The sequence below is a fragment of the Coregonus lavaretus genome (assembly GCF_964263955.1).
Source record: "Coregonus lavaretus genome assembly, contig: SUPER_36_unloc_1, whole genome shotgun sequence".
NCBI lineage: Eukaryota > Metazoa > Chordata > Actinopteri > Salmoniformes > Salmonidae > Coregonus > Coregonus lavaretus.
The window spans coordinates 1,959,824-1,980,350 of NW_028167175.1; the positions used below are offsets into that span (position 1 = coordinate 1,959,824).

The window sequence follows — 20,527 nt, forward strand, 5'->3', positions numbered from 1 at the left end:
AATCCCCCCCAATCCTTCCCAGCCACCAGGAGAGAATGTGGAGCTAGTACAGTACCACTTGGAGAAAATCTCCCGGCCCAAGGAACTGATTAAAGCACATCCTGCCTGGACCGAGCCATGCTAGGAGACTGCAGAGCCTGCGAGGTGCCTGCCTGGACCAAGCCATGCTAGGAGACTGCAGAGCCTGCAAGGTGCCTGTCTGGACCAAGCCATGCTAGGAGACTGCAGAGCCTGCGAGGTGCCTGCCTGGACCAAGCCATGCTAGGAGACTGCAGAGCCTGCGAGGTGCCTGTCTGGACCGAGCCATGCTAGGAGCCTGCAGAGCCTGTGAGGTGTCTGTCTGGACCAAGCCATGCTAGGAGACTGTGAGGAGCCTGTCTGCCTGAGCACAATGTCTGTGTTGTTAGAGAAAATCCAGGAGGGGTTTTGTCCATGTTGATGTGATGATGTACACAAGGCAGGCAGGCAGGGAGAGATATATATCCCAACGCCTCCAGCCCTCCAGCTAGCTCATCACAGCTGCTGAGCTCATTGCTGTTCAGACAAAAACAATCCAATTCCGAACGATGCTCTGTGAGTAATGAGCTCAGCTGAGCACAGGCAGAGCAGCCATTGACCGTTTGGGCTGCGTTCCAAATGGCACCCTATTTTAACTACTAGCTTTATAGTGCAGAACTTTTGACCAATTGACCCTGGTGAAAAGTAGTGCACTATATAGGGAATAGGGTGCCACTTGGTTTGGCACCTCCCCTTCGCTAGTAAAGGTTTTTTGTAAATAAAATAAAAAAGACTACGGATCGATTTAAAGACTGTATGCAGGAGATTTAATCTGCATCAGTGGTATGTACTACAGGAGTGTGGTGCAAGTTTTTGAAACTACATTGAATAACATTCATGATGTTTAGAGTAGGCCTACTCACTATGGCTGGAAAAGGCTGTGGCTATTTCTGACGTCGCCCTCCTTGTTCCAACAGCTGCTCAGTTTAAAGGTCCAACGTCAACCCAACATTTTATATAGGTCGGCATTCAACTCAGTATGGAGATACATGAATACATCACATCACAAAAGTCAAGGGGAATCTGGGGGTCATCCGAGTTTACTTTACATTATACACTGTTTCATTAAAATAGCTGAATGACTTTTCTGTAAGTGAATGAATAAGGCTGTTTGGTTGCTGGGTAGACCTAGTCTGCATTCCTTTGCTGTGTAAACTGTTGGACTGTTGCCCAGTTCCAGTCTTGCGTCAGTTACACAGTCGTTTGTGTCATGCTTTATAAACGGAGGGAGTATATATTTGTGCTGTGGTGTTCTAAACAGTGTGTGCTGTCGTGCCTACTGACATTTTTCTTATCATTTATCAAGTGTGTTAGACATCTCTTCCCTCTCGATTCAGCGATATGTGCACAGATAAGATGAGTAGAAAGAAGGCTGAGAGATGGGTGATGGCTCCTTGGAAGAGGGTGAGAGATGGGTGATGGGTCCTTGGAAGAGGGTGAGAGATGGGTCCTTGGAAGAGGGTGTACGTTACACCATGTTTTGGAGAACTTGGTGTCGACTCCCCCAGTTGGGTTTATTTACATTATTTACATTTACGTCATTTAGCAGACGCTCTTATCCAGAGCGACTTACATGAGCAATTAGGGTTAAGTGCCTTGCTTAAGGGCACATTGACATATTTTTCACCTAGTCGGCTCGGGGATTAGAACCAGCGACCTTTCGGTTACTGGCACAACGCTCTTACCCACTAAGCTACCTGAATGACATAGTTTACAGAGAGCCCAGCAAAAAACACTTCCTTATTTCGGTACTGTAACTTGTAAGGAGCACCTCCGTACTTAGAGCAACCTGAGAGGCGGCATGTGCAGCACCTTCATCACTAGGACTACTGCGTTTATGACTGACTGGCATAATGACATCGTAGACAGGCAGGCCATCCCAGGGCCTCCCTCCGCTAGGCAGGCCATCCCAGGGCCTCCCTCCGCTAGGCAGGCCATCCCAGGGCCTCCCTCCGCTAGGCAGGCCATCCCAGGGCCTCCCTCCGCTAGGCAGGCCATCCCAGGGCCTCCCTCCGCTAGGCAGGCCATCCCAGGGCCTCCCTCCGCTGGGTTTAAAGCATCACTAGAAAACCAAAACTGCGTCAGCTCAGACCTCCTGTATTCTGGTAAACAGAGACTGTCACCAACACATATAAATCAATATGTCCCGCCGCCGCTCTGCTGGGAGGTCACCGCGTCACCTAACTCGCCGGGGTCTAGTGTTGTCCAAACATATCTGGGCGTGTTTGTGTGTGTATGTTTGTGATTGTTTCTGTACACTTCATTGTTAAATCATGTATAAACCTGGAAGAGAATAACATCTATTTTCCATGTTTTGTTGTGGTCAATATCCTATATAATGTCCTACATAGTTATTACATAGTTCACCAATAGCTTATACAGTAGGCTACATGGTATTTTCTTTTACCCCCCTTTTTCTCCCACATTTCGTGATTATGATCTTGTCTCATCGCTGCAACTCCACAACGGGCTCGGGAGAGGCGAAGGTCGAGTCATGCGTCCTCCGAAACATGACCCGCCACGCCACGCTTCTTAACGCCACGCCCGCTTAACCCGGAAGCCCGCTGCACCAATGGAGGGAACACTGTTCAACTGACAGACCCAAGTCAGCCTGCAGGTGCCCGGTCCGCCACAAGGAGTCGCTAGAGCGTGATGAGCCAAGTCAAACCCTCCCCGGACAAACCCTCCCCTAACACGGATGATGCTGGGCCAGTTGTGCGGCGCCCCCTATGGGACTCCCGGTCACAGCCGGTTCCATCCCAGCCGGTAGTGACGCCGGTAACACTGCGATGTCATAGAGCGCCGCGCCACTCGGGAGGCCCTATGGTAGCCTACTTCATCCATAAAGCTTCCTGTAATAGACACTTCCTGTAATAGACACTTGAAGAAAAATTTAAATGACGCAGTAAAGCATTCGAGACATATTCACACAAACTAGTCTAGTAACCCGCAGCGTCACCGTACGTCAAGTTCATGTCTGGGCAGACATACAAAGCTCAAACCAAACCAACTATAGGAGACTGATTGTATGTATAGCATACGTGTATGTTTTCATAGCATATATGTTTTCTAGGACAGCAGGTTAAGGAGTCACCTGCGGAAAGGTTGGTTTTTTTAAATGTCGAACTCAATGAACCCTGTGTCTACTGGTCTCTACTGGTCTCCAGTCAGCCGACTTGGCATGTTGATAATCATATGATCCATAACCAAGCGTGAGTGTTCCTGTTCTAAGACTTCTGTATGTAGCTATGGAAAAAGAAACGAGATTCCAAAATCCCTCCACCCATCCCTGGTTCTTTTCCTCAAACCGCATTCAGCAAACCACAAATTGAAGCTGTTGATGGACTGTATAGGGCCCTAGAGGGAGTGTTGACGTGTAGAGGATGGTTTGATGAGGATCAAACATGCTCGGATGGAAATGTTACTTATCCTGCATCCCAAATGGCCCCCTGTTCCATAGTGCACTACGTTTGACCAGAGTCCTATGGGCCCCAAACTTAGCTCCAACATGAGAAAACCTAGGGGGGAAAAAAAAGTCAACTTAAAATGATGTGTTTGCTCAACTTGTCTCATATGTTCATTCAACTAGAAATTATTATTTGGGCACAGTGCTTTTAACATACAACGTTTTCAACAGACATATTTTGTGCTGAGGTGATTTTGAAGGAGTCAGGCGCAGGAGGGTAAATCACAGAATAACAGGATTTATTCTGAACCACAGAATTAATGCGTAAAAACAAGGCACACAGGGAATATTCCCGGCGATACAAAATACACGGAGCTCCACCGAGCTTCTCTCTCCTCCACAATAAACAATCACACACACAAAGACAAGGGTGCAGAGGGAACACTTACGCAGGTACTGATGAGGGGATATGAACCAGGTGTGTGTACTAAACAAGACTAAACAAATGATGAGGAGCGGCTGTGGCTAGAAGGCCGGTGACGACGAACGCCGAAGCCTGCCCGAACAGGGAGAGGAGGCGGCCACGGAGGAAGTCGTGACATATTTGACATTGTGCATTTATACAGTCATTATTATTCAACATGTCCTCACCTGGGATTAGAACTCACAACCTCTTGGTTCACGTCATGCCGATCTTCCTGCCAAACCACCATGTCTGTCTACTATCAGTTAATCGGACTATTCTCTCATCATTCATTGTATTTACTTATTTCAGCAATTTGAGGGTTTTCTGTGTACTTGTCTATTGTTGGTGGGGCATATTACTCTGTTTTAATGTAACTCCTGAATCACTATGATAAATAACGTAGTTGTTCTTGAGTGTACTTTTAACAGAGCTGAGATTTACTTTGATGTGCAAAGTGTAGCAATACAGGTGAACTCAGTCATTGACACAGACATGGTGGCGTAACAGGAAGATTGGAATGCTGTGAACCAAGAGGTTGTGAGTTCAAATCCCAGGTGAGAACATGTTGAATAACAATTACTGTATAAATGAACATACACAATGTCAGTGTCAAATATGTCAGTTGAAAACATTGTATATTAAAACCACTGTGTGTGTAACTAGTTCCACAGCGTCTTTGTTAGTTAAGATGCACAAATAATAATTTTAGTTGAATGAATATATGAGACAAATTGAGTAAATGCATCATTTTATGTTCACTGAATTTCTGCCTACGTTTTCTCAAGTTGGAGCTACAGTAAGTTTGGCCCAACTATACTCTATTAGTTCAGGTAACACTGACCAAAAAGTTGAGTAAACAAAAAAAAAGCGGTGGAACCAAATTTTTTTTTTTTCTTCTTTTTTTACAGTGCAGACTTGGTTTGACTCTTGATTGGAATTCCATGTTGGCTTGAACCTCCTCCATTAAGTCCACACACATTCCAGAGCATCATTATGGGGCCAAATGGCAGTCATCGTAGCATTTCTAGGTCAGACTAGTTCAGCCATTGCATAATAACAGTGGTTTCGTTGGACGCGTGCCAATGTTTTAACAAGATATGGCACATGGTTGCCTGTTGAATCACAACTCATAAGAATAGAGGGAGAACAACTCCACAGCCCCGTGGCCAACAAGGCACAGCACCAGCATGAGAAGCATTAAAAAGAACCAAACACACCCAATCACTGTGGGTAGCAGCATCCCATTACCACCACTCCCTGTGGATAGCAGCATCCCATTACCACCCACTCACTGTGGATAGCAGCATCCCATTACCACCCACTCACTGTGGATAGCAGCATCCCATTACCACCCACTCACTGTGGGTAGCAGCATCCCATTACCACCCACTCCCTGTGGGTAGCAGCATCCCATTACCACCCACTCACTGTGGATAGCAGCATCCCATTACCACCCACTCACTGTGGGTAGCAGCATCCCATTACCACCCACTCACTGTGGGTAGCAGCATCCCATTACCACCCACTCACTGTGGGTAGCAGCATCCCATTACCACCCACTCACTGTGGGTAGCAGCATCCCATTACCACCCAATCACTGTGGATAGCAGCATCCCATTACCACCCACTCACTGTGGGTAGCAGCATCCCATTACCACCCACTCACTGTGGATAGCAGCATCCCATTACCACCCACTCACTGTGGGTAGCAGCATCCCATTACCACCCACTCACTGTGGATAGCAGCATCCCATTACCACCCACTCACTGTGGGTAGCAGCATCCCATTACCACCCACTCACTGTGGGTAGCAGCATCCCATTACCACCCACTCACTGTGGGTAGCAGCATCCCATTACCACCCACTCACTGTGGATAGCAGCATCCCATTACCACCCACTCACTGTGGATAGAAGCATCCCATTACCACCCACTCACTGTGGGTAGCAGCATCCCATTACCACCCACTCACTGTGGGTAGCAGCATCCCATTACCACCCACTCACTGTGGGTAGCAGCATCCCATTACCACCCACTCACTGTGGATAGCAGCATCCCATTACCACCCACTCACTGTGGATAGCAGCATTCCATTACCACCCACTCACTGTGGATAGCACCATACCATTATCATCCACTCACTGTGGGTAGCAGCATCCCATTTCCGCCCACTCACTGTGGATAGCAGCATCCCACTACCGCCCACTCACTGTGGATAGCACCATACCATTATCATCCACTCACTGTGGGTAGCAGCATCCCATTCCATGTATGCAAAACCAAACCAGCAGAGAGCAGACAGACGCACACACACACATATTCTCTCTATCTCTGTAGAGGGGAGTGCTTCCACTCCTGTGCTGTCGAGTGGAAGCACATTGGTGTGAACTATATTCAGTAGGGGTGCTTGTCTTGTCAGGTTCTATGTCAGATTATTATAGGTTATTGTTCAGTAGGGGTGCTTGTCTTGTCAGGTTCTATGTCAGATTATTATAGGTTATTGTTCAGTAGGGGTGCTTGTCTTGTCAGGTTCTATGTCAGATTATTATAGGTTATTGTTCAGTAGGGGTGCTTGTCTTGTCAGGTTCTATGTCAGATTATTATAGGTTATTGTTCAGGAGGGGTGCTTGTCTTGTCAGGTTCTATGTCAGATTATTATAGGTTATTGTTCAGTAGGGGTGCTTGTCTTGTCAGGTTCTATGTCAGATTATTATAGGTTATTGTTCAGTAGGGGTGCTTGTCTTGTCAGGTTCTATGTCAGATTATTATAGGTTATTGTTCAGTAGGGGTGCTTGTCTTGTCAGGTTCTATGTCAGATTATTATAGGTTATTGTTCAGTAGGGGTGCTTGTCTTGTCAGGTTCTATGTCAGATTATTATAGGTTATTGTTCAGTAGGGGTGCTTGTCTTGTCAGGTTCTATGTCAGATTATTATAGGTTATTGTTCAGTAGGGGTGCTTGTCTTGTCAGGTTCTATGTCAGATTATTATAGGTTATTGTTCAGTAGGGGTGCTTGTCTTGTCAGGTTCTATGTCAGATTATTATAGGTTATTGTTCAGTAGGGGTGCTTGTCTTGTCAGGTTCTATGTCAGATTATTATAGGTTATTGTTCAGTAGGGGTGCTTGTCTTGTCAGGTTCTATGTCAGATTATTATAGGTTATTGTTCAGTAGGGGTGCTTGTCTTGTCAGGTTCTATGTCAGATTATTATAGGTTATTGTTCAGTAGGGGTGCTTGTCTTGTCAGGTTCTATGTCAGATTATTATAGGTTATTGTTCAGTAGGGGTGCTTGTCTTGTCAGGTTCTATGTCAGATTATTATAGGTTATTGTTCAGTAGGGGTGCTTGTCTTGTCAGGTTCTATGTCAGATTATTATAGGTTATTGTTCAGTAGGGGTGCTTGTCTTGTCAGGTTCTATGTCAGATTATTATAGGTTATTGTTCAGTAGGGGTGCTTGTCTTGTCAGGTTCTATGTCAGATTATTATAGGTTATTGTTCAGTAGGGGTGCTTGTCTTGTCAGGTTCTATGTCAGATTATTATAGGTTATTGTTCAGTAGGGGTGCTTGTCTTGTCAGGTTCTATGTCAGATTATTATAGGTTATTGTTCAGTAGGGGTGCTTGTCTTGTCAGGTTCTATGTCAGATTATTATAGGTTATTGTTCAGTAGGGGTGCTTGTCTTGTCAGGTTCTATGTCAGATTATTATAGGTTATTGTTCAGTAGGGGTGCTTGTCTTGTCAGGTTCTATGTCAGATTATTATAGGTTATTGTTCAGTAGGGGTGCTTGTCTTGTCAGGTTCTATGTCAGATTATTATAGGTTATTGTTCAGTAGGGGTGCTTGTCTTGTCAGGTTCTATGTCAGATTATTATAGGTTATTGTTCAGTAGGGGTGCTTGTCTTGTCAGGTTCTATGTCAGATTATTATAGGTTATTGTTCAGTAGGGGTGCTTGTCTTGTCAGGTTCTATGTCAGATTATTATAGGTTATTGTTCAGTAGGGGTGCTTGTCTTGTCAGGTTCTATGTCAGATTATTATAGGTTATTGTTCAGTAGGGGTGCTTGTCTTGTCAGGTTCTATGTCAGATTATTATAGGTTATTGTTCAGTAGGGGTGCTTGTCTTGTCAGGTTCTATGTCAGATTATTATAGGTTATTGTTCAGTAGGGGTGCTTGTCTTGTCAGGTTCTATGTCAGATTATTATAGGTTATTGTTCAGTAGGGGTGCTTGTCTTGTCAGGTTCTATGTCAGATTATTATAGGTTATTGTTCAGTAGGGGTGCTTGTCTTGTCAGGTTCTATGTCAGATTATTATAGGTTATTGTTCAGTAGGGGTGCTTGTCTTGTCAGGTTCTATGTCAGATTATTATAGGTTATTGTTCAGTAGGGGTGCTTGTCTTGTCAGGTTCTATGTCAGATTATTATAGGTTATTGTTCAGTAGGGGTGCTTGTCTTGTCAGGTTCTATGTCAGATTATTATAGGTTATTGTTCAGGAGGGGTGCTTGTCTTGTCAGGTTCTATGTCAGATTATTATAGGTTATTGTTCAGTAGGGGTGCTTGTCTTGTCAGGTTCTATGTCAGATTATTATAGGTTATTGTTCAGTAGGGGTGCTTGTCTTGTCAGGTTCTATGTCAGATTATTATAGGTTATTGTTCAGGAGGGGTGCTTGTCTTGTCAGGTTCTATGTCAGATTATTATAGGTTATTGTTCAGTAGGGGTGCTTGTCTTGTCAGGTTCTATGTCAGATTATTATAGGTTATTGTTCAGTAGGGGTGCTTGTCTTGTCAGGTTCTATGTCAGATTATTATAGGTTATTGTTCAGTAGGGGTGCTTGTCTTGTCAGGTTCTATGTCAGATTATTATAGGTTATTGTTCAGTAGGGGTGCTTGTCTTGTCAGGTTCTATGTCAGAGTATTACAGGTTATTGTTCAGTAGGGGTGCTTGTCTTGTCAGGTTCTATGTCAGAGTATTACAGGTTATTGTTCAGTAGGGGTGCTTGTCTTGTCAGGTTCTATGTCAGATTATTATAGGTTATTGTTCAGTAGGGGTGCTTGTCTTGTCAGGTTCTATGTCAGATTATTATAGGTTATTGTTCAGTAGGGGTGCTTGTCTTGTCAGGTTCTATGTCAGATTATTATAGGTTATTGTTCAGTAGGGGTGCTTGTCTTGTCAGGTTCTATGTCAGAGTATTACAGGTTATTGTTCAGTAGGTGTGCTTGTCTTGTCAGGTTCTATGTCAGAGTATTATAGGTTATTGTTCAGTAGGGGTGCTTGTCTTGTCAGGTTCTATGTCAGATTATTATAGGTTATTGTTCAGTAGGGGTGCTTGTCTTGTCAGGTTCTATGTCAGATTATTATAGGTTATTGTTCAGTAGGGGTGCTTGTCTTGTCAGGTTCTATGTCAGATTATTATAGGTTATTGTTCAGTAGGGGTGCTTGTCTTGTCAGGTTCTATGTCAGAGTATTATAGGTTATTGTTCAGTAGGTGTGCTTGTCTTGTCAGGTTCTATGTCAGATTATTATAGGTTATTGTTCAGTAGGGGTGCTTGTCTTGTCAGGTTCTATGTCAGATTATTATAGGTTATTGTTCAGTAGGGGTGCTTGTCTTGTCAGGTTCTATGTCAGAGTATTATAGGTTATTGTTCAGTAGGTGTGCTTGTCTTGTCAGGTTCTATGTCAGATTATTATAGGTTATTGTTCAGTAGGGGTGCTTGTCTTGTCAGGTTCTATGTCAGATTATTATAGGTTATTGTTCAGTAGGGGTGCTTGTCTTGTCAGGTTCTATGTCAGAGTATTACAGGTTATTAGCATGATATTAGTGTTAAAGGGGCAATCTGGGATTTAAACAACAACAAAGTGAACACCCACCACTTTTTTGAGGGTGAACAGCTAAGGGATGGTGCTGGAGAAATGCAACCACTCAAGTTCATAGACAGAGCTATGGATGCAAGTTAATGTTTATTGTTAATGTTAAGAGAGAGTATTTGAAATAGGGGCTTTTTACTGTAGCAGCATAGATACCAGTTGTAGATAGAATAGAGATATTTTGTGAGAGAGACAGCCCTGGTTGGCTGGCTGGTTGCCTTATCCTTCTGAAAGGCCGGCCCTGGCTGGCTGGCTGGCTGGTTGCCTTATCCTTCTGAAAGGCTGGCTGGTTGGTTGCCTTATCCTCCTGAAAGGCCGGCCCTGGCTGGCTGGCTCGTTGCCTCATCCTTCTGAAAGGCTGGCTGGCTGGTTGCCTTATCCTTCTGAAAGGTCAGCCCTGGCTGGCTGGCTGACTGGCTGGCTGGTTGCCTTATCCTTCTGAAAGGCCGGCCCTGGCTGGCTGGCTGCCTTATCCTTCTGAAAGGCCGGCCCTGGCTGGCTGGCTGGCTGCCTTATCCTTCGAAAGCTAAACAAACTAACAGCTGTGTGTTTGCCAGATGTGACGTGCTCTATAGACTCCTTCACAGAGCTTTAGTGACATAAGAGTTGGCAAGACGGCACAAACAGATCTGGGACCTGGCTATAGACTCCTTCACAGAGCTTGAGTGCCTCCGGCCCATGCCTCGCCAACCTCCACCGATGGGGCATTAAAGCAAGCCCCCTTAGTGCCTGTGGGGTGGAGCAAACCAAGCACCACATTCCTAAGGTCTGTCCAATCTACCAACTCAGCGGAGGCCTACAGACCCTCCCTCAACTCAGCAGGACCGGAAGCAATGGCTTGGCTAAAGGAATTCACTAAATAAATACATTGATGTTGTTTGTCTCTCTGGCTGCTTCCTTTAGGTTGATGAGATCTACCACGATGAGTCCTTGGGAACCAACATCAACATCGTCCTCGTCCGCATGATCATGGTCGGGTACAGACAGGTAAGACTTTTCCTCTTCCTGATCACAGACAGGTAAGACATTACATTACACCCGTCGCTCGCACTGTCTCTGTCTCCTTCTCTCTGTCTCTCTGTCTCTCTCGCTCTCTCTCTCTCCAGGGGCGATTCTAGGATTTTTTGGATGGGGGGACCAAGAACCAGTAATGGGTGGCCATGGGAAATCAACTAATTGTATCACAAATAGTGTTGAAATTGGCTTAAACTAGGATGCATTGTATTGAATAACTGTTTCAACTGTTAATTTGTATTTGCCCTAATCTATTCAAATAAATCAATTTGAAGTGATCCATCTTGATCCATATTCAAGTTTGATGTTCAGTGGTACCTCCCATCTAAAGATTTGTTCCCCCCTCCAGGGAATTTTTGGAAAGTTGAAGCTGATTTACTGCCTTTCTACACAGGGACTTAAACAACATTCTAGAACAAACACATGCCATCGCCTATAGACATGAACTATTAGCTAGCTGTCAAGTCAAACAGCAATTATCTAGCCATCTTATAATAATAATATGCCATTTAGCAGACACTTTAATCCAAAGCGACTTACAGTCATGCGTGCATACATTTTTGTGTATGGGTGGTCCCGGGGATCGAACCCACTACCCTCCTGGCGTTACAAGCGCTGTGCTCTACCAGCTGAGCTACAGAGGACCACCTCCGCACAGCTTTCGTCAACTCAATTGAGAGGGAAGTCGCGCTGTTCGATCACTGCAGCTGCGCTTTCCATAGTCCTAAAGCCAGCCAGCCAATTAAACAGCCTTCTCACCAGCCGGCCGCATTGTCCTAAAGCCAGCACTGTAATACAGCTAAACTGCCAGAAGAAACACACCGTTTTCTCTCTCCAATCTGAGCTCAGATAGACAGCACTCTGACCCAATGAGAATGTGGGGCATTAAGGGTGGATAATCATATTTCGGGGGGGGGGCGTTTCCATCCCCTCTGAAATAACCTCTCTCTCCCTCTCCCTCTCTCTGTCTCTCTCCCTCTTCCTCTCTCTCTCCCTCTTCCTCTCCCTCTCTCTGTCCCTCTCTCCATCATATTGCTGTTCTTCTTTAATCTATCTGCACTGAAGTAAAGAGGAAATATGATTTAGTAGCTCTTGGAGGACAGTGGACATTGATAAGGATGCTTTTTTATTGTTGAAGAAGCACCAAAACATGTTGGTTTTACTTTGAACCATAAAGAAACATGATCATCAACTTCCACTGGCCTCCAAGAGCTGCTGAATCTCCTCTTCACTTGGATCCTCAAATCCTGCATCTTGGTTGGAGAGCGAGGTAGCACCCTTTGCTCTCAATCTGTCTGCACTGAACTGACTGCTTATCCCTGAGCCAGCACATCTCTGTCTCTGGTTGGCTGTGTCTGGCTGGTCCTCTGTTCTGGTTGGCTGTGTCTGGCTGGTCCTCTGTTCTGGTTGGCTGTGTCTGGCTGGTTCTCTGTCTCTGGTTGGCTGTGTCTGGCTGGTCCTCTGTTCTGGTTGGCTGTGTCTGGCTGGTTCTCTGTTCTGGTTGGCTGTGTCTGGCTGGTTCTCTGTTCTGGTTGGCTGAGACAGACAGAGAGTGTGTTTATACAACCCTGACTAGATGAGCTCCAACACGCTCAACGTGTCTCTCTGGCTGCGTCCCAAATGTTCCCCTAATCCCTATATAGTGCACTTCTTTTGACCAGGGCCCATAAGGGCACTATATAGGGAATAGGGTGCCACTTGGGATGCACCCTCTGTCCCACTCCCAGCTCAGAAGCTACTCAACCAAAGGCACAGCAGTCATTTTGTTGGAGGTAGTATAGCTTTGAAGGCCTCTTTTTCTCGCCTTTTCAACACCTTTTGTGTTAAGGGATTGAAGGGTTGTACTGGTGCGGTAGAACGGGACCAGGTTTCAGGGTAGTCTAGGTAAATATCAGTATGTATGGCTACCAGCAGTAAGCATAGAACACCTCTGTCATCTTCTGTTAATGTACATAGTTGTGTTTGATTCCTAGCAGAATTATAGTTGTGTTTGACTCCTAGTAGATTCCTAGTTGTGTTTGATTCCTAGCAGAATCATAGTTGTGTTTGATTCCTAGTAGATTCCTAGTTGTGTTTGATTCCTAGCAGAATCATAGTTGTGTTTGATTCCTAGCAGAATCATAGTTGTGTTTGATTCCTAGCAGAATCACAGTTGTTTGATTCCTAGCAGAACCATAGTTGTGTTTGATTCCTAGCAGAATCATAGTTGTGTTTGATTCCTAGCAGAATCACAGTTGTTTGATTCCTAGCAGAATCATAGTTGTGTTTGATTCCTAGCACAACTATTTCCACTTGACTCTCACCTCCTTCACTGCAGTCCAATAATGAATAGTGACACCTCATGTGAATAGAAACACACATGGTCGAGTCGAGCTCCTCTCCAGTGGGTGTTTCAGTGGCTTACTCACAGTCTGCCCTTTGGATGACTAGTATAGGACCCTGAATGTATCCTGACCTGTTGACTAGTATAGGACCCTGAATGTATCCTGACCTGTTGACTAGTATAGGACCCTGAATGTATCCTGACCATATGTTGACTAGTATAGGACCCTGAATGTATCCTGACCTGTTGACTAGTATAGGACCCTGAATGTATCCTGACCTGTTGACTAGTATAGGACCCTGAATGTATCCTGACCTGTTGACTAGTATAGGACCCTGAATGTATCCTGACCTGTTGACTAGTATAGGACCCTGAATGTATCCTGACCTGTTGACTAGTATAGGACCCTGAATGTATCCTGACCTGTTGACTAGTATAGGACCCTGAATGTATCCTGACCTGTTGACTAGTATAGGACCCTGAATGTATCCTGACCATATGTTGACTAGTATAGGACCCTGAATGTATCCTGACCTGTTGACTAGTATAGGACCCTGAATGTATCCTGACCTGTTGACTAGTATAGGACCCTGAATGTATCCTGACCTGTTGACTAGTATAGGACCCTGAATGTATCCTGACCTGTTGACTAGTATAGGACCCTGAATGTATCCTGACCATATGTTGACTAGTATAGGACCCTGAATGTATCCTGACCTGATGACTAGTATAGGACCCTGAATGTATCCTGACCTGTTGACTAGTATAGGACCCTGAATGTATCCTGACCGTATGTTGACTAGTATAGGACCCTGAATGTATCCTGACCTGTTGACTAGTATAGGACCCTGAATGTATCCTGACCATATGTTGACTAGTATAGGACCCTGAATGTATCCTGACCATATGTTGACTAGTATAGGACCCTGAATGTATCCTGACCTGTTGACTAGTATAGGACCCTGAATGTATCCTGACCTGTTGACTAGTATAGGACCCTGAATGTATCCTGACCTGTTGACTAGTATAGGACCCTGAATGTATCCTGACCTGTTGACTAGTATAGGACCCTGAATGTATCCTGACCATATGTTTTTCTTGACCATATGACATAAAAACTCCAGGCCAAATGTATTGAGTAGAATTGACCCTTCACTAAGCCACGCTCCCTGGGTTACTATTGCAAACCTCAGACAACATTTTCCTGGGAAGCCCAATTCCCCCTTTCAGACCACTGGAGAAAACCCCTTACGATGACCTCAAACTGTGTTTTTACTACACAAGGAAATTAAACACTACCGCTTGCTAATCAGGACACTCTCGGGTATGTTGTGGTGGACTGTGAGGACAATTGCTTCACGGGAACCTGATAAAATCAAGTTCTGTAGCTAACTAGTGCTCTCAAATTGTATTCTGATGTTGACAGCCGATGAGTTGTGTTCACTTAGCTCACTAGCATACATTTGGAGAAAACAAGTTATACTAACTAGGTAGCTAGCGTTAGCAGCATTTTCAGTGGTGGACAATGACACTGAGAGATAGCTAACCAGCTAGCAAACAATGTAACAAAAGTATCATTTCGGATTCGAAAAAATTCTCCATTGAATCAATTCAGAATCAAGTAGAAAGTACTCCTGGTGCACTGTTCAATTATTTAGCCATTTTTAAATATATATAAAAAAAAATAAAAAAATCAACATTGGCTTCCATGTTATTGAAATGAGAGCTTATCCGAGGAGGTTGGACATCAGCTTGGTTAGAGACAGAGTGCTGTGATTGGTTTCCGCAAACTTCTGGGGCGGGGGCTTAACGAAGGGTCAATTTGGGCCCAGAGTTTTTCATGGCCAGGTCATGTGCTCAGGACAAACTCAGGGCCCACCGTAGGGTCGTTCCTAAATTACCTCCAGTGTGTCAGAGTGCGCTCTGGGTAGTAAGTAAAATTCAGAACGTTGTCAGATGGTTCATTTCTAAATTCAGAGTGTTTTGTTCTCGGAGCGTTCAGAGCGCTCACTGGATGCTCTGGCCGAGAAGTAGGGTTGATCCGAGCATTCTGACCTCACAATGGCAGTCAAGCACCCAAGCTAAGCACGCTAAGTGTATTTTGTTTTGTGTACAAGGACAGTTTTATTTTGTTTAGTAGTGTGATGTAAGCCCATGTGGGCTGGGGACCGTTAGGTGTATGACACTTAAATAAAATATATAAATCAAATATAACTGGCTAAAGTTATCTAGCCTGCTAGCTAGCTACTACCAGAAACTAATGAGAGAACAACTCACACCATTTGACTCGCCCTAGTGGACGGAGCTGGTTAGACTGTTTGAATGTTATCTAAAAGCAGTGCTTAATTTGGGCCGGATCCTGCCGGAACAGGATCCGGCACCTCTCCGTTTTTCGACCGTTTTGTTCCGGAACCTATTTGGCTGGATCCGGTACCTCTCGTGGCATGAAAAAATATTTTTCACTTTTTACAATGTAAAAATTCAAAATAAAAGTTAATTGGAGTTTCCTCTTCGTTAGTTCTCCTGCACCCACCAAAAAATGTAATGTGAAAAAGTCGATTTTCAGCCCGGGACTAATATTCTAAGAGATGATTTGGGGGGTGGGCCGGTCCGGGTTTATGGTTTGCACAACATTGTAACCTATGTTTGAGACCAACGCGTGTTGGCCGTGGCTGTGTGAGAAGCACGTCAGTATCTCTCGCATAACTAGAATGAGATTCACTTTCTATGATCTCTCTCCCTCTCTCTCTGCTCCAATAGACATGAGCCTGCAACTCTCATCTCTCCAGCGTTGCACTTATTTCCTTATAGAATCACAGCTGCGCCAAGGCTTCTGGAGGAACTGCAGCAACCCCGATACATTGAAATACATTTGCCAAAGTCTGTTCAGAAATAAACGAAATCGTTCAGAATAGCCTAGTATACCATGAGAAGGTCTATCATTTAGCCACAGAGGATCAATAGCTTCTTTAAAAAAAAAATATCCTAGCTGTGGATTATAGCCCACTAACAAGGAATAAAGCCTACAGTTGGGAACGCGTGGCTAATCTGTCAGTGAAAAAAACAGCACGCAGACAAAACAGGCCTTTCTCAATATTTCAAATACAACGAGGGAAAACACAGGTTGGAAAGCAAATGGCTCCTGCTTAAAAGAGAATGCTGTAGGCTACCAAAATATATGATCAACTTCCAAATATTGTTTTACAAAAGAGAGTGAGAGATAGGCTTTTGGCACGAGCGCATCGACAATCACCAGTGAGTGAGCTGCACATTATTCGGTGAGTCAGTGAAAGTATTTTTAGGACTATAATTTCCTCCTCATATTGTAGCCGACAATATGTGCGTCTCCACACAGCTAGGCCTAGGCTACTGATGGATTCAAGACAAGGTTGTTTTTAATGATCTCAGATTCTCAGTTTGTCAGTGTGTCAAAGTAGCCTGCCATTTTGATCATTTGTGCAGTATTCAAAAAAGATTCTGCCAAAGTCTCCAGTCATGTAAAAGGACGTAGAATTGCATGAAATGCGTTTATAAAAGGCCCATATTTTCCTGGCTACTAAAAATGTTCCCCATGTGTACAACTTCTGTAAGTGCCTCTACTCCACTGCTCTATGCAAATGCAATTATATGTTTGGGTACCTCAGAACTCCCCAGGTCACCCCCCTCTAGCGCTCAAGTTTCTGGAACCTCCCGATTTACAAATTAAGCACTGTCTAAAAGGTTAGCGACTGTAACTGTGCTGCTGGCAACAATATAATTCAGTTATTTTTGCCAATGTTTACGACGCCTGTCATATTCTACGAGGTGAAGGGCGTTCGTAAATTCGTGAAATTATTCTACGCTCTAGCGCTCTCAAACGAGATTGCTCTGAAGTCGGAGCAGACTTGTGGGACAAAATAATGACTTGCATGCTGATTTTTGGCCTGTGGACGTCTGTCGCAGACCCCTGATAGTCCTTCACGTAATCCTCTCCTCAACCACTAGAACATTCTCCAGGCTGTTGCTGTAAAACAATAGGACAGCATCCCAAATGGCACCCTATTCCCTATGTAGTGCACTACTTTTGACCAGGGACCGTAGTACACCCTAGGTACATAGAGTATGTTCTCAACCGACTTGGTACAAATTAATATATAACTATTAAAGACATGGTGTTTTAGTCATTGAGCAGATGCTGTTATCCAGAGCAAAATAAGAATCAGTGCTTTCAACTCAAGTAGCTAAAACAAGCGTGCTGATCCCGATCATTGCAGGTAAAACCATTTTGAAATAACCGCTATCTGCTAAACGAGTGCGAGTAAGAGTAATAATGATGATAAAACACTGTGAGACGATACCATTCAGCAGTTATGGTAGGCTGTTAGCCTGAGTGCCAGCTCAGTAGTTATGGTAGGCTGTTAGCCTGAGTGCCAGCTGTTTGTGCTATCATGACAACTCCTTGTCACTCACTGGCTTAACAATGACAGCAATGGAGTTGGCAAGAGCACAAACAGATCTGGGATCAGACTCGTAGATTGTTTCTGAAAGGAGAACTGTATTTTCTTTCACCCCCAGTCCATCAGCCTGATCGAGCGCGGCAACCCGTCCCGTAGCCTGGAGCAGGTGTGTCGCTGGGCCAACACGCAGCAGCGCCGGGACCCCGATCACGCTGAGTACCATGACCATGCCATCTTCCTCACAAGGCAAGATTTTGGTCCCGCAGGTATGCAAGGTACTGTATTTCTCTCGATCGAGGCCTGTGCAGACTGATACCACAGATATCTCCTTCCATTCACAAGGGTTGGCTCCTTTCAAGTCTTGCTCAGGTAAGGTCTCTGGAAACTTGACAGAGTTGGGGTCAGTTCCTTTTCAATTCCAATTCCAAATTCCAATCCCAGATTTGTTTCCCCTTATTGCTTTTCAATTGGAATTGGAATGTCAGTTTACTTCCAGAATTGTCGGAATAGTGATGGAATGGACCCCAACCCTGCTGGGAACTTACAGGGAAAGCAGGCAGCTGCTGCTGTGGTCCAGCAATGTTGTCCATCCCAAGTGGCACCCTATTCCCTATATAGTGCACTACTTGTGACCAGAACCCAATGGGCCCTGGTCAAAAGTAGTGCATAAAGGAAACTGGGAGCCATTTGGGACGCAGACATGGTCCTGAGCATGCGTACATCTGCCAGTGGTGACCTCACATAACACTGAGTACATCATTGAGTATTTTCCAACACTTGGCTGACTGACTGGGCATTGGTGCCAACCTATGTTTAAAAAAAAATTACATCAGATCTACAAAAGATTTTCTGGCATGTAGGGAAAAAACATGAAAATGCTCAGAATTTTTTGATATTCCCATTTTCTAGTGTTTTTTTAGTTTCCAGGAAGTCTCTATGTAACTTCTAATTAAACAGAACTAGGAGATGTCCTCTCTGTGTTGTTTTACGTAATACAACTCATCTTAGATCATCTCTACTTACATCATCATGGTTTGAATCAATGTGTACTAAAGTACTCCCACTCTGTCTATTTGTAAGACAAGTGAATGAAGATAGACATTACTACCCAATAGACTTGAAATCATTTTAAGACAAAGAATGTCAGTACATTTACATTTTAGTCGACGCTCTTATCCAGAGTGACTTACAGGAGCAATTAGGGTTAAGTGCCTTGCTCAAGGGCCCATCGACAGATTTTTCACCTAGTCGGCTTGGGGATTAGAACCAGCGACCTTTCGATTACTGCCACAACGCTCTTAACCACTAAGCCACCTGCCGCCTCATGTCATTTACTACAGTAACTATTTTCTCTCTGAGTAACCTCTAGAGGAAACGCTTCAAGTTCAAGGTAAAGTGTTTGAAAGTTGTGTTGAAGATATTTTACTTAGTATTTGTTATAAAATGTACACATCCACATGACAGTATGTATTTTGGGAACAAGATCTGAACAGTCGTTTTGTGTCACCACACGACCAGAAGCACAACACCATTTCTTGAGACTTGATCACTGCAACTCAAGGTTTTGGTGAAACCAACATCTACAACTACCTTCTTTTTGAAGTTCACTGTCACATATTGACTTTTGACTTTGTTTAACTTTGAAGCACATGTCATGTTTTAAAAGAGAATCAGAATCTATCTGCTTTGCTTGTCACACTTCAAATGTTACCATAGCAACCAGCGATGTTACGGCCACAACAGGCCTGTCTCTAAGGCACTGTGGGATGGGGTTGGGACTGGCCTCTTCAAACTAGGGAACAACCTTCCAGGCTTAGGGGTAAATATCACACTCTGTTGCTAGAGTTTTATGATGAGTTGGAGGATTGTACACCCAAATAAAGACCAAGAGACCTTAGAGGCAACTCCCATTGATAACGAGTCAGCAAAAAAAAAAAAAAAAACGTGGAAATGGTCCAGAATCTATCTAACGCTTTATTTTAAACTTTAACATCTTACATCTTTAACATCTCAATGCAATTCTGATGATATTAATGATGGGTGATGAAGGTTTTGTTATTGAATGTATGTGATTGTCCTCTGGCTGGAGCGGTAACCACTGACAGGTATGTTGAATGTAAAGAGTGTTTTATTTATAGGCTCATTTATGACACTATCTATCTACACTACTGACTCATGTCATCCTCTCTTATCATTCATGGAATATATAGCTGGGATTTATACTGAACCAAAATATAAACGCAATATGTAAAGTGTTGGACCCACGTTTCATTTTCCATACGCACAAAAAGTGTATTTCTCTCAAATGTTGTGCACAAATGTGTTTACATCCCTGTTAGTGAGCATTTCTCCTTTGCCAAGATAATCCATCCACCTGACAGGTGTGGCATATCAAGAAGCTGATTAAACAGCATGATTATTACACAGGTGCACCTTGTGCTGGGGGACATTAAACGGCGACTCTAAAATGTGCCGTTTTGTCACACAACACAATGCCACAGGTGTATCAAGTTTTGAGGGAGCGTGCAATTGGCATGCTGACTACAGCAATGTCCACCAGAGCTGTTGCCAGAGAATGTAATGTTAATTTCTCTACCATAAGCCGCCTCCAACGTCGTTTTAGAGAATTTGCCAGTACGTCCAACCGGCCTCACAACCACAGACCACGTGTTACCATGGCAGCCTAGGACCTCCACCACCGGCTTCTTCACCTGCGGGATCGTCTGAAACCGAATAATTTCTGCACAAACTGTCAGAAACCGTCTCAGGGAAGCTCATCTGTGTGCTCGTCGTCCTCACCAGGGTCTTGACCTGACTGCAGTTCGGCGTCGTAACCGACATCAGTGGGCAAATGCTCACCTTCGATGGCCACTGGCACGCTAGAGAAGTTTGCTCTTCACGGATGAATCCAGGTTTCAACTGTACTGGGCAGTGTTACAGGAGTGGGTCGCAGTTCCGGAGCGA

The 20,527-nt window shown here is 44.3% G+C and overlaps 2 protein-coding genes across 2 annotated transcripts in view; both read left to right on the forward strand.

Annotated features, from left to right (window-relative positions):
• Nucleotides 1-20,527, forward strand: part of LOC311111094 (A disintegrin and metalloproteinase with thrombospondin motifs 14-like) — a gene marked incomplete at its 5' end in the record, with an annotated part of 276,043 nt that overhangs the window by 55,331 nt on the left and 200,185 nt on the right. The gene's annotated exons all lie outside the window — the stretch shown is intronic.
• Nucleotides 1,859-20,527, forward strand: part of LOC311111064 (A disintegrin and metalloproteinase with thrombospondin motifs 3-like) — a gene marked incomplete at both ends in the record, with an annotated part of 39,955 nt that continues 21,286 nt past the window's right edge. The window contains 3 exons of the mRNA XM_084189062.1: nucleotides 1,859-2,137; nucleotides 10,694-10,777; nucleotides 17,682-17,838. Coding sequence (XP_084045188.1) covers nucleotides 1,859-2,137; nucleotides 10,694-10,777; nucleotides 17,682-17,838 — 520 coding nt within the window. The remainder of the gene's footprint in view (nucleotides 2,138-10,693; nucleotides 10,778-17,681; nucleotides 17,839-20,527) is intronic.